The sequence below is a fragment of the Rhynchophorus ferrugineus genome, unplaced genomic scaffold (assembly GCF_030347505.1).
Source record: "Rhynchophorus ferrugineus isolate W39M unplaced genomic scaffold, kcgeb_rfMv2 rfM4, whole genome shotgun sequence".
Classification (NCBI taxonomy): domain Eukaryota; kingdom Metazoa; phylum Arthropoda; class Insecta; order Coleoptera; family Curculionidae; genus Rhynchophorus; species Rhynchophorus ferrugineus.
Window position 1 is genome coordinate 5,342,784 of NW_027472583.1, and position 15,766 is coordinate 5,358,549.

Sequence of the window (15,766 nt, forward strand, 5' to 3'; positions counted from 1 at the left end):
ATTTTTATCTGATTTTAATAACATTCACCCTTCAACTTTCGATATACTCTTTTGAATTCCTGATCGATTACGCTCAAATTTAGAAGTAGTAATATTTTTACCAAAATAGGAAACCCTAACCTTAAAACTCTTCAGGGAGCCAAACTTCAATATTACTTGTACAATTTTAATTCGCACATAGACTCATATTTATCTGTACTTTTACTTTCGCAGGGATAACTGTGCCTACAATATAATGAATTTGGTATAGAATTTAATCCATTTTGCTAAAATAAAATAAAAATTGAATGAATATGCACCTGGATGGAATGTCCTGATATGTTTGTTCAGATTAAAAGTGTTGACAATAATCATAAAGTGATGATTTATCCATTACTGCCTACCATTTTTATAATTAAAATATGAACAGTACAAGAACAAATAATCTATAAACCACAAAATCCTTAACCTTACAAAAAAGAACTCCTACTGGTACCAGGGTCAAGTCCACTATGGCTGTTGTAGTACGTTGGATCCTACCTGTCGATTGCGAGAGTATTCTGCTGTGGTATTCACAGATAGCCATTACATATTACTGTTAATTAAATACTAATTATACTATATTATAATGTTATTAATATTATTATGTTTCATCACAAATAAAATCACTATTATGTACAAATTCACGATAAAAATCACAGCCATAAATAAAAAACGTCGTCCCAGACATAATGCTTAATTTGTAAAAATATGTTATTAATTGAATGTGTTGATAAATTGATTGGGTGGATTTGTAGATTATGTTGGTATATGAGTAGATTAACGAGCAAAATAGGTGTAAAGTAAGTTTCAAGAAATTGGTTACGCTAACATTCCATAAAAGAAAATAAATTAATGCTAAGAACTTTGAACAATGGATAGAATTTAGAACGTGCAAATAGCTGTAATATAAGTATTACCTGATTAATATCATTGTTTTTTTTTTGACTTTTAGTACGACGGAAGCTTGGAAAAACTGGTACGGGAATCGGAAAATCTCCGTCACGCTTACGGCCACTACTTCGACCTCACCATAGTCAACAACGACATCGACGAGACGATCGCATCCCTGGAAAAAGCCATCGGGTGCGTCCAAACCACACCCCAATGGATCCCCGTCTCCTGGGTGTACTGACAACAGGAGAACCTGGACTACTACGGGTCTCTGCAGTATTTTTAACAGTGCCGATTACGACGAAGACGATCTCGTCTAGATGACCGGCCGGAGTTTTGTTTTTAATCGACGGCGAATTTTTGACGTTCCCCGTACGTTTGGTTGTCTACTATCGCGTCAAAGCCCACTCGAATAAAAGTTTATTTAGCTTTGAATCGTGCGGTAGCCTTATCGAACGGCAAAAATTCGCTCGTACATGTCCCTAAACAAAATGCGAAACAAGTAGATCTAGGTTCAGTAAACAAGTCATCGTAAAGACCACTAAGCTGATTTCCATAATGGTAACGGTGTTTATGCAAAAGATTTAGGCTTGTCCTCTCATTCTCCAGTCTTTTCTTCTAGGTCTTAAGCTCGTATTCTGACAGTATTCGTTAAATAAAACCAAGCCGGAGCTTTTGCATAAAAACTCGCCCGTTTTGAAAGAAGCTACTGGGGATATAAAATCGTTGAAATTTTCTTTCGAATGCATTTGTATTTAATAAGTTTCTGGTAGATAAACGAGACAGTATTTTTCATATTTTCCAAGGCTCAAAGAGAAAGAAATTCAAGCAATATCGATAAGTATTATAAAAATCTATTTCTTTCGATTGATTATTTATGCGAGTCAGGAATCGTAGTATTTTGAAATACCTGAACAAAAGTATTATGCTATGTGCTTCTCCTTTTTTAATTTACCAGATATTTTAAGGGTATGGGTAAAAAAAAAACACACACACGTAGGATATTTAGTGGCTTCAATGAAAATCGATCGCTAGTATCAGTGATCAGACAGTAGCATTAAGGTTGCTTTGTTTTATATACAGGGTGATATTTTGATCTTTCATTATAACCAGATCGCAATTTTTAATTAATATTAATTACTGTTGTTGGTGGTTTTTAATTGTCTTACTAATTTCGTGAGTGTTAATATTAATTTTAATAGGTTTTTAAACCACCAGTTTGAGATAGATTATCTTAATTTTAATAAGCTGTACTAATAATGTCTACACTATTTCAGTTATAATATTAAATTCAGCAATTTAACTTATCATTCGATAGGCAGTATTGATTGAATTGAAACTATATCAGTTATAATATCAAACTTATAACTCATTAATAGTTTTCCTCATAATTTGATGATGTTTCGAAGTTCAAAATATGACTCTGGCGTTTTCTTATTGTTCATCATCCGTATTTGCAAATAGGACAACATGATACAAAACGTATATACATATTATCATAACATCATACGTGTTGAATTATCTTGTTCCTCCTGAATATTTGATAGAATAGGCTGAATTTCCTGCCTAAAAAAGGGGACTTAAATGAAAACAATTGATCTAAAAGTGAAAACGAAACGCTGAAAAGCAAGACAAAAAAAACGTTTATAACAGAAACAAAAAAAAAGAAAACATAACTGAGATAGTGAAATAATTTTACCAGTGGATTTTCGCTGGGTTTCGGCGCTTCGAAAATGAAAAATACTTGTTATAAAATATAAATAATTAAGTGCCTGTTTTTAGACCATTCTGTTAACCCAGTGACGTAACTACGTTTTCCACTTAGAAACCTCCTGCAGGCGCCCGGCGAAAATCCGCCTTTTTATATTTTAATAAACTGTTAAATATAACTATAAAGCTGTATAAAGAGAAATTTCTTCGTTATGTCGTAACTATCACCACATATTATCGTATTCTAATATCATTCGAGGCATATTATGATCATTAATTATGTTACTTACTGTTTTGTTTTCGGTAGCGGGATGAAACGTTCAAAAGGAGAGTTATAAGGCTGGTATCAGGGTCAAACTTAATCAATTAACATGAAAGATCGTCAGTACAAAATAGTGATAGTTATTTTGAACGGTTCATCCTAGATGTTCTGATGTAATTCAACGGGAACGACCTGTTATGCGTTAACATTATTACCGTTCATTTTTTAGCTTGGAATATCTGTGATTTAGAGACTTAACCATTACTAAAAGAAATTATTTGAATCGTATATATTTGTTAGAAGGTAATTTATTTATCCGATCACTCGTTATTGCGCGTTGTTGTTGAGAGAGGCTGATGAAGTTGAATTACACCAAGTGGATTTAGGTATCGTGCGTTACTCCATCGTAAGCTAAGGCCTTTGTCTCGTTGATTTTAAGCGTGGCGATGTATCTCTTTGTTTCGTTCCGTTTCAGTTTGAATGTCATTACGCTTGTATATTAACCATTGACCTTGAGAGTTTTTAAACGAGGTGCTAAAGTTCATCAACAAATCTTTTACGAGGATATCAATAGGAGAAGAGCGCGCCCCCCACCCCTGCCGAACCTCCCGCCCCCCGGCTCCCCGTACCGAACGAACGGACACGACAGTATCAGCTCCAATAGGTTCGCGTTTATGTTGCTTCCTGGTTGTTGGTAAACGATTCAAATCGAATGGGGAAGACGCGAGACCGGCAAGCTTCACCTGTTGGCGGTTTCCAGTTTTCCGCATGAACGAAGAACATTTAAAATTGAAATAACTCCGACTCATATAACACAGAAATGATAATGAAAACAAAAAAAATATATTACAAAAAATAAAAAGGAAATTCAATATTTTAGAATAGAAAAGATCGAGTTCGTATACTTCATTAAAATTAAAAACAAAAAAAGTTAGGTGACAAAATGTAGTTCAATATTTCTGAAATAAAGAAAATGTACCGTTGAAACTAGTTGTGTTTCTTTTTATGTTACTGATTCCCTTCAATTAATGATCCTAGGTGCTTTTATACTTTTGAAGCGACATATTGGCTGAAGAATTCTCAATCCAAATTTAATGCAAAAACACTAGAGCAACAAAATATTATAAAATTAGAGCAACTTGTTGATTTCCTTGAGTGTATGATCTTAAATGTGTTTCTATTTTTGAAACACAGAACATACAGCTATTGTACAATACTAGAGCAGCCTACTAATTTTCTTGCATTTATGATTCTAGATGTTTTTCTACTTTTAAAGTAATATATTGGCTGAAAATTTCTCGGTCTGCCTGAAACACTAGAATACAAGAGCAACTTAACTTACAAGAGTTTCAAATTTATGATTTTGTATGTTTTTCAGCTTTTAAGATAATATATTGGCTGAAAATTTTGAATATTGAAAATTTATAATACTAGGGCAACTTTACCGATTTTCTTACATTTATAGTCTTAGATGTCTTTTTACTTTTATAGTAATATGTTGGTTGAAACATTTTCGGTCTGACCAAATTGCTAGAATATAAGAGCAATGTATTCATTTCTTTGAATTTATGATTTTAAATGTCGTACTTTTAATGCAACCTGTTGATTGAAAAATTCAGTCTTCCTTAATTTTTAATACTAGGTGTTTTCTTACTTTTAGAATAAGATATTGACTGAAGAATCTACAGTCCAACCGAAAAACTAGAATACTTAAATAACTTTTGTGAATTTGCAATGGATGGAATTGAATAACCAGCAACGATAAAATATAATCCAGACATAAAAAAAATTAAACAAATAGCGGAATTAAAATGCATTTCTAATGCTGCTATAATAGTACTGCTGATTTATTTTGAATATAAATATAACGTGTAATTGTAAAATGTGCATAATTCCAAAAAAAATAGTTGGTAACAAAGATATCTATTTTTAATAACAAAAAATAATACAGAAATATATTCAAAATCTAGACTACATTAAAAAACATTATAATGTGAGCGTAAATATCTATCTCTAAATAAACTAATACAATATACTGGTTGTCAATAAATTAATCAGCAGCAAAACAAAAATATCGACGCCATTTACAAGCATTTATAAAATCAATATAAATTTATTTAAATCAAAATAATAAGTTATTTAACGTAGAAAACGTTATTATAACGCAAAGGAAACTATAATTTAAGGTTTGTTTTGTAACCTGATATCTTCAGATATTCAATACTTAAGATGGTTGGTAGGGTTCGATTCTTCTCAGTTTACCCAATATTTTAAGAGATGGGTAAATAAGCGTAAAGTTACTTAAGGGGCTTCTCATGAAAAACGATCACATTTTGTTGTATTAAAAGTAAAATTAACAGTCTTTTGTTTTATTTGCTTATACAGAAGTGTTTTTTTCTGATTTTTAATGAAAAGCCGTTTATATTTGTTAAATATTACATACAGATAAAATATTTCCATTTAAACCCCAAAAATTAATATATAAACGTATAACAGGTAAATTGAAAAGTCTCCAGCCTGACACATAGATGGCGCTACTAGAATTAAATCCATATGTTTTTTTCGTTAGCTCCAACCCTCAAAAGATGCGTGTATAAATTTGACAGCTGTCAGATCATTATTTGGTGAATTATTACATTTTGAATGAAGCAACTTTTGTTATTGTGAAAAAAATGGATAAAAGGAATTTCGCGTGTTGATAAAATATTGCTTTTTGAGGGGAAAAAATACAGTTGAAGCAAAAACTTGGCTTGATGCCGAGTTTTCGGACACTGCCCCAGCAAAATCAACCAATCAAGGATTGTTATGCTTAGTTTAGACTTGGTGAAATGAGCACCGAAGACGGTGAACGCAGTGGACGCCCAAAACAGGTTGTTACCGATGAAAACATTTTAAAAATCCACAAAATGATTTTGAATGACCGTAAATTCAAATTGAATGAAATAGCAGACACTCTAAATATATCAACTGAACGTGTACATCATATCATTCCCGAAGATGTTCAAGTTTTTGCGTCAATACGTGACAATGGATGAAACATGGCTCCATCATTTCATCCGAAGTCCAATCAACAGTCATCCGAGTGGACTGCACACGATGAACTCGCTCCAAAGCGCGGGAAAACGCAAGAGTCGGTTGGCAAGGTTATGGCGTCTGTATTTTGGGATGCGCATGGATAATTTTCATTGACTACCTTGAGAAAGGAAGGACCGTCAACAGCGACTGTTTCATAGCGTTTTTGGACCATAGAAAAGCTAAATCGCCGAAAAGCGGACGCATTTGAAGAAAAAGAAAGTGCTGCTTCACCAAGACAATGCCAGAATTGCTTCCTCATTGACTTTATTCTCCAGATCTCGCCTCCAGCGACTATTTCCTGTTCTCAGATCTCAAAAGAATACTCGCTGGGAAGAAATTTTCGTCGAATGAATAGCTGAACGACGAAACTGAGGCCTATTTTGAAGCAAAGGAACGATACAAAATAGTATCGAAAAATTGGAGGGTCGCTATAATCAGTGAAGTGAAATATCACCCTTGAAGGGAATTATGTTGAATAAAAACACTAATTTTACCAAAAAAATGTGTTTTACTATGGTAGGCCGGGGACTTTTCAATTGACCTGTTATGTATACGTATACGTTAGTCACAAATATATAGTATATCCATGCCCCAGCAGAATTTGAACTGACAGAATAATTATATATATTCTTCTGTGATGGTCTCTAAGTTGGCCGCTGACCAGTCCGTAGGCTTAATGTCGAGGGCCGTAGTTCGGAGCCTACGTTAAACGTATTACGTTCGCTTGTTAATAAAGTGGAGAAATATTTAAAATAAAAAAATATTGGAAAGGCAATAATATATTTCTGACACGTCAACAAATTAAGAATTAGTGTATTACATAAACGATTTTCCCATACGCAGAAAATATTTTTTGTCATAAAATACGCGCTGACGCTGAATACAAAAAGTAAAGAAACATTTTTCTACACCCAAACGATTACAGTGTCGCAGTCTCCCTCATCACGATATTCGGTGAGTAATATATTCATCTCGCCATTTTTTATGTCAAGGTGTGTAATGATATTTAAATAACACATGCGATAATTTAAGAATATAAAAATTATGTGTTGCGCAAAATTTAACGAAGTTATTGTCGTGCGGTTAACGTTTCTGTTTGATGCATAATTTGCTCTGATAGGGGATGAATGAAAAGCGTCATTGAAATTAATTTATTTTATCGAGACATTCGAATTTTTCTTGGCGCTTTAATTAAGCGGAATCTAAATGCTCTTGAACTTCTTTGATATAGTAATTAACGTCTTGATTAATTACTACAATTATATCTATTAATGCTTTGTAATTATTTGGATTTTAATAAAGCAATATCAGTGAGAATGTCAAGGTAATCGATGAAGAGATCAAAAACTTAATCAATATAAGAATATGATCACAATAAACATAAAATGAGACATGGACGTTGATGACAGTATTAGTATCGTTGCCATGTCTTCTATACCATTAATGAAGGACATTTGAAGAATAAAACTGCAAATGAACCAAGTCACTCCTAGAACAACCTTTACACGATTGAGAACACGAAAAGGAACAAAATGATACTAGAATGGCAAATGAAAGCAGGAATTTTCAATAGTCAAATTAGTTTATGGATATGTCAGTCAATGACGAAATGTTATTACAGTTACGCACTACCGTAACTATTATCATATATGCTCGTTTATGGAACTTAATTATTTTAAAATATATTTTTTAATGTATTTATTAAAACTAGAACTACAATTGACTATTAGCTTAAACAGATTAATTGAAAAATCCCCGGTCTGACACATAGATGGCACTACTAGAATTAAATCCATATGTTTTTAATTAGCCCTAACCCTCAAAAGATGTGTGTATAAAGTTGACAGCTGTCGGATTATTACTTTGTGAATTATAGCATATTGAGTGAAGCAGCATTTGTTATTGCAAACAAAAATGGATAGTATTGCTTTTTGAAGGGAAAAAATACAGTTCAAGCATAAACTTGGCTTGATGCCGAGTTTCCGGACACTGCCCCAGGAAAATCAACCATCAAGGATTGGTATGCAAAGTTTAGACGTGGTGAAATGAGAACCGAAGGCGGGGAACGCAGTGGGCGCCCAAAAGAGATTGTTACCGACGAAAACATTAAACAAATTCACAAAGTAATTTTGAATGACCGTAATGAAATAGCAGACACTCTATAAGGATATTAACCGAATATGTACATCATATCATTCAGGAATATTTTCTATATATTCAGGAATATATTCAGGAATTTGAGGTGTGAGAAAGCTCTGTGCAAAGTAGGTGCAGCGCGAGCTCACTTTTTATTAAAAACAACGACGAGTTGACGATTCGGGGCAGTCTTTGAAGATGATCAAGCGTAATAAACCGGAGCGTCGATATGTGACAATGGATAAAACATGGCTCCATAATTTCACTCCGAAGTCCAATCGACAGTCATCCGAGTGGACTGCACACGATGAACCGGCTGGCAAGGTTATGGCGTCTGTATTTTGAGAATGGAATAATTTTCATAGAGTACCTTGAAAAAGGAAGGACCATCAACAGCGACTATTACGTAGCGTTATTGGACCGTTTGATGGACGGAATCTCAGAAAAACGACCGCATTTGAAGAAAAAAAATTGATGCTTCACCAAGACAATGCACCGTGTCACAAGTCAGTAAAACGAAAATTCCATGAATTGGGCTTCGAATTGCTTCCTCATCCACCGTATTCTCCAGATCTGGCCCTCAGCGACTATTTCCTGTTCTCAGATCTCAAAAGAATGCTCGCTAGGAAGAAATGTCCGTCGAGTGGTGATGGCTGAATCTGAGGCCTATTTTGAAGCAAAGGGCAACAAACTACAAAAATGGTATCGAAAAGTTGGAGGAGCGCTATAATCAATGTATCACCCCTGAAGGTAATTATGTTGAGTAAAAAAAACTAATTTTGGCAATAAAATGTGTTTTACTATGGTAGACCGGTGATTTTTCAATTGACCTGTTACTCTGTCTGACTTAACCTACTAACAAACAACTAACATATTTTCCACTAAATCACTTAGGGTCAAACATTTGAAAGACCAGAAGGTTGTGGTGGATCAGGTGTGACATCAAATGACTTATAAATTAAATGAATGACGTTTGAAAGTCTGGACTCTTTCGTGTTGACATGACTCTGGAGTCTTCTTTGATGGGAATTGTCTAATCTTCTGACAGTATTCGTAACCAAAAGCGTCGTATCAAGGCGCATTCACAATACACTTCCGCACTTTTGGAACCTCCGCATTACTGGGACATTGGTGTTGCTGCGCAGTCCCACAGCCGAATTCCATAGCTCTACACCATTCGCACTATCTGCTATTATAAAATAAGCTTGTTGTAGTTAACAGCTGAGAGTTTTGGCCAAACAACCATTACATTTTTCTGAAGTTGATGCTGAGTTCATCGCGCTTTTTTATATGCCCCTTCCATCTGATCCAGGTTCATGCCAAGGTATTGTCCTGTGTGGGTATGTAGAACTTGCATACCATTAATAAAGACACACTGCGGCGTGATCCTCTTATTTGTGAATTCAATGTATGGTGCTTCAGGCTTCATGCATGCCTTGCTTCACTGAATTTGGTACACCTCTCTACAGTTTTTGCTACTACTAGTATTGCCGTATCATCAGCAAGGTAGGAGTTGTGCTATATAATGTTGTTTTATCTTTATGTTTAATACGATTAAAGTATCGATTAACCAAATAAGATTTTAATAACAGGTAGAAATTCTAAGGGTTACGTCATTTTATTCTATAAAGAAGGCCTTCGTACCAGAACACACCTTTATTCTCTAAAAACGTTTCAATTTGATGTATTTTGTCAATTGTTGAGTGGGCATTCTTGAAACCAAGCTGGTGAGATGGTATTAGCTTTCTTGCTCGAGAATAGTTTTGACGCGTTTCACAATCAGTATTTCAAATAGTTTAGCCATAACTGGTAAAAACAAGGTTCTTCGATTGATTACCAATGCCTATCGCTACGTAACCAACGAAGAACTGCACGATGACCTGGAAATCAAATGGATTTGCGAAGTTATCCAAGATTTCGCCTTGAAACACGAAAGAAGATTACTAAATCATACTAACATGGAAACTGCTGGACAGCGTGCAGGATGTCAGGAGATTGAAACGAACCAAACCATACGAACTTATATAAAATGTACATATTATAAAGTATATATATATATATATATATATATATATATATATATATATATATATATATATATATATATACATATATATATATATATTAATATTATTGAGTTATTCAGTTTATTCTATTGTAACATCTAATAGTAAAACTTTTCTTAAGAGAAAATAGCAGTGCTAGAATTATTTTATAAAGAATTTTATAAGGTCTGGACTTTTAACGAATACTGAAAGATTATAGAATGCATTGTGTATTATTTAAAAAGTGTATGGGCATAATTGAATACCTTTTATATTCACACCCAAAATTGAACAAAATATATCTACCAGTTTGGTCAAGGGAACAGGACGGTCCTATCACTGTTGCGATATTCGCAGGTTCTAATCCTACTGAGGCATGGATATACTTTATATGTGATTGTAACTGCGTATTTATTTATGTATGTAAGTGTCTTTATAGGCAACAGTGAACTTTATTTCCAACTTTTTACAACTTTATTTCCAAATCAACTAAATTTAAAATAACAGATATAATTTTTCCAATACTAGTTTATATTTTATTTTATTTTGATGATTACATTTTGACAACATATTAAGTTTTTGTATTAAATTTAATAAGTTTTCGTAACGCCAAAAAGAAAATTCATGTTAGATAATCGTGAAAGCTCTGCCTCTTTAGCTCCTACGGTAACTGTAAGAATTACGAACGTGTGTTGACGCACAAAATTCCGAGAAGATGTTATTTTACCAGCCATAATGCGACATGGATTACTTCAGTATTTGATGAAACATTAAATTTAAATAACACAAAAGAGAAAACAATGATTCAAAGTTCTTGAAATCCTAGTTTAATGAGATTGAAATTTCTAAATTGAATTTAAGTTTCCCCAAAAACTCACAGCCTCAAAGGAAAATGGTAATAATACTGGTCATGTATAATTTTATCACTATTAATGAAACCTTAATTGTAATACCATACTAACCATCTTAAAGAACCATCTTAAAGAAGCAAAAGCTCTGGAGGTTTTCCGATTCGGTTTCTTACATCAACAGTAGATGTTACTTTCATCTTGTGTATCACTGATCCCAAATAATTGAATTTGCCAACTTCATTGGTGCAGTGGTCAAGGCGACAGGACGGTCCTCTTACTGTTGCTATAGTCGCGGGTTCGAATCCACGGATGTCTGTTATGTTTGTTATTGTAATTGTCCCAATCATGGCAGTAACCAGGCTGGGTAAGACCGGATGTCTTTTGGGATGGTCTCTTAGTTGTTACTGGCCAGTCGGTAAGCTTGATGCCGAGGATCGTAGTTCGGAGCCCACGTTAAAATGTAGGTCCAGTCCAAATAAACCCTCATTGGTAAAAAGGAGACTTTAAAATATGTAATAATAATAGTAAAAAAAACAATTGAATTTCTATACGTGCTCTTACTGGATCCCGTTGAAATTTAGAATAGAGGGTGATCCGTTAGTTGTCAAGATTTTGGTCTTTTCTTCATTAATTCTCAAGCCTATTTGTCTGCTTTTAAATATATTTTCACCTATCAATACTAAGCTCCATAGAAACCATCATAAGACACCTGAAGAAGTTTTATACTCATACTTTCAAGTAAACATGTCCAGCTTCGAGAGCTGACCAAAGTTTGGCCTTTATTGCTAATCAGTATAGTTCCGGAACTTGAACACAGTCATGTGTAAACTTGGGTCTTTCAAATGTGATGCTTAAAACAAAGTACAAGTTTCTCTCCAAGATCCTGTTAGAAATGAAGCCATTCGTTTAAGATGAAAGAATGAGTGTACAGCTGAGGAACAAATTCAGAGACGGTGACAGAGACAGATTACAATATTCATGGCATGTGTGTCGAAAGAAAAGTGCACGAATTCTCCACAGGCTTCTGTGACGAAATCGACCTTTTGGATGGAATATACAGTAAATTGCTCATAAAAAGAAATGGATCTAGATACTATGGTCCACCAGATGATAACAGCTGCCACCTACACTTAACTGTGATGAGATTTAGTGAGGAATTCTGGAAGTCCTGCGACACCAACAGCAACATATGGGTTGAGAAGTAAACATTTCCCCGAAGAGATGGCTATGGATTGATGAGACCTGCATCTACCACCGGTACGTGAACTCAGAAGATCTTAAGATCCATAAATCGGCCAAAATAGCCAAGATTTACTGAGATGCAAAAGTAATCCCTAATGCTTGATCCAGCTTGATATAAAAATTATTGAGAAAACGCTCGTTTACAGAAAACAAAAAACACCAAGATCAGGTCAATGAATTAGCGCAAAAATCAATTAACTCATACTTTTTTCGAATTGCAAAGAAAGAGATTTCATCATGGTTAATGATTCCTTTTTATAAAAAGATTGGGTTCGTTACACTTTGAATGCATCTAATGAATGAATCTCTTTCAAATAAATATTTGGGTACGGTATATAACCAAATATCGATAACTTCACGCTCCCAAGACATTTTAAATGATTTCTATTACTAATATGTGTGCGTTACACTAAACCTCTTGGCGATATCTTGACGATATTGTATGTTAAACCAATTCTGACATGTGGACTCTGTTATGTAATGAAAATCGCGTATTTTACATATCATTTTATGACTCTTGACAACTTTATTTGTTTTGTTAAATGAGAAATATGCTAATATAATAAGTTGTGAGATTTAATTTCAGCTCACGTGAAACGACATATTAATTTTCTTAACATTCAACATTTTAAAGCATTATTGTTTAAGACTTTTTTCTATCAACCAGGCTTTTCTTCAACTGTTATTGTTTAACACAGCTTTTTCAATTTTTTCAATTATTATATTTCGGAAAAAATAACACTTACGAAGTGTAGATACAATTTCAATGGATAATTGCACGATCTAAATTTTCTGTCCGAACTATTTTTATGACAAAAGTCACCATTTGACTGAAAAACGTAAAAAACATTTTGTGAACTTTGACGTTGAATAAGTCAGTTTTTTGAAATGTAGAATGGATGGGGAATTTTCATACTTCATTTATAACGGTGTTCCGAAGATTTGTATCGATTTTTAGCACTATACGAATTTTGGTACCACCTTTTATGTCTACTTTGACTAGACTAACGGCCAATCAACAAATGTTGTTAATTATTGAACGGCTAAAGGGTTTTTATTAAAGCTAGTTGACTGCAACTTATATATGGGCCTATAAATTAATTTTAAAGGATTTAAAACAAATGATGTGTATTCAATCACATTGGGTACATTTGTAACCAACTTGTCAATGTGCCATTTCATCGAAATGTGAACGAACAAATTTTTCAATTCATCGAGAATATCTGGAATTGTACCGAGCAAATCGCACTTGCGGGATTTTTAACTTTTTAACTTTTAACAATTTGAATAAGAAGGCGACTGAAGGTTACCGAATGCTGTGTGAAGCTTGTGGAAGCCATGCTGAAGATTGCAATACGTGAATACTGCTTTTGACGCTTTAAAAGTGATGATTTTGACATCGAAGGCAAAGAACCTTCTGGACAGCCAAAAGACCTTGAAAAACGAGGATTTGAAGGTGTTACTCGATGATGATCCACGTAAAACGCAGGAATAATTTACAGAATTTTTAGGAGTAACACAAGAAACCATTTCCAATTGCTTGAAGAAGATGGGAGTGATCCAATAGATTGGATATTTTGTGCTATATGAATTGACGACAAAAGACAGTGAAAGGCATTTGGTCATGTGTCAAGACACTATAATTGGAAGTGCAATATTCTACAGACCTTGCTCCTGATTACTACTTGTTCCGACATATGAGTCGTGACATATATGAGCAGCGCTTTTCTTATGTAGATACCAAAAAATGGTTAGAGTCGTGGATACCCGTCAAAAGATTCAGCGTTCTTTCGGGAAATAATTGATAAGAAATACTTTCAATAAAATATATTATAGTGATTTGTCACAATAAAGCTTCAAATTAAAAAAAAATAATTTAAAACTACTCTCTCTTATTATCTCATATTATTTTGTTATTTTTATCGCAACTCAATATAGTTTGAGTGATGCTGGACCAAATTAAATAAAAAAACAACAAAAGATGAAGAAAATACTGTACTATTTTAAAAAATTAAATGAAAATTAGTAACAAAATTAATTAATAGAATTTAGGTAATATTAGACCCTATATACTGAAATTGATCTTGTTGCATACTAAATGAACATATTATTACATTGATTGTTACGAAAATGTAATATGTTTTGTATGCTGCTAACTTACTTCGGCTTTAATTCAAATAAGCATATTAAAAGAGCTACAAAGGTATATTTTTATTTAAAAAAATGATTCAAAATATATTTTTTAAAATATATTTTAAAGCCTCCTTTTACCAGCGAGGGTTTATCTGGACTGGATCTACAGTTTAACGTGGGTTCCGAATCACGGTTCTCGTTGTTAAGCCTACCGACTGGCGAGTGACCACCGTAGAAATGATCTAGAAGGCATCCGGTCTCACCCAGCTCGGTTACCGGCGTGACTGGGATCATTTTCCTTGTCGGACTTTGCACTCTTGTATAAGGATGAACATCAGCAGGATTCGAAGTCGCGACTATAGCAACAGTAGGGGGGCCGTCTTGTCGCCTTTACCACCGCGCTAACCACGCCGGTTAAAAAACATTTTTAAAAGGAATATTAAGATAAAAATCATTGAATTTTTTAATCTAAATTTTCAAAATGCAGTAATATAATTTTATATGACAAAATTATTCATAAAAAATCGGTATTGAGATTTTCCATGTATTAATACTTTCCTAGTTATATCAGAAACCCAAAATTACATTAAAAGATATGAAGACGTTATAACCTATATAATATTTTTTTATTACAACAAAAATAATATTATTTTAAAAAGGTCACCGAAAGATGAAGAAAATACTATACTATTGTACTGCTAAATGTTCACCAAAAATCAACGAACTGGTACTACTGTACATATATTAACGATACAAAAATAATAAACCATAAACTATAGCCGGCTTGGTGGCGCAATGGTAAAGGCGATGGGATGGTCCTCCTACTGTTGTGATAGCCGCGGGTTCGAATCCTACTCGGGCATGGTCGTAAATTTATGTTTGTAATTGTTCAATATTTATGAATATTCTAGGCAAGAGTGTAAAATCCGACAAGGAAAATGATCCCAGTCACGCCAGTAACCAGGCTGGGTACGACCGGATGTCTTCTGAGATGATTTCTAAAGTTGTTCACTCGTCAGTCGTCGGAGCCCACGTTGAACTTTAGGCCCATTCCAGATAAACCCATAGTTGGTAAAAAGATACTTTAAAATATATAAGAAAAATTAAAAAAAACCGTAAACTATAAACACATAACAAAATCAAGCGCCGATAATTCCATAGTTTCTTATACCCACTGAAGTAAATAAAAATCGAAAGTAAAACCTGAACGGTAAAAAATGCAGTAGTACCCAAAAAAAAACCAAATGACTGCCGGCAAAACCATCGAGATTAGATGGCCTTTTACCTCTGGGTTTGTGAAAGGTCGCGAGGCGATGGAACATCTTCGACGGCCCGCGGGCGAAGAACGAAAAGAAGGGGTATCGCGAACCCGCCTCCCTGAGTACCATCTTCAGCTCTTC

The 15,766-nt window shown here is 34.0% G+C and overlaps 1 protein-coding gene across 6 annotated transcripts in view; it reads left to right on the forward strand.

Annotated features, from left to right (window-relative positions):
- The window catches only part of CASK (peripheral plasma membrane protein CASK), a 244,720-nt gene extending 240,849 nt beyond the window's left edge, over positions 1–3,871 (forward strand). For all 6 annotated transcript variants that reach the window (XM_076404464.1, XM_076404466.1, XM_076404465.1 and 3 more), the window contains one exon: positions 974–3,871. In XM_076404464.1, the coding sequence (XP_076260579.1) occupies positions 974–1,153 (180 nt within the window). In that variant the 3' untranslated portion in view covers positions 1,154–3,871. The remainder of the gene's footprint in view (positions 1–973) is intronic.
- Positions 3,872–15,766: the final 11,895 nt, after the last annotated feature.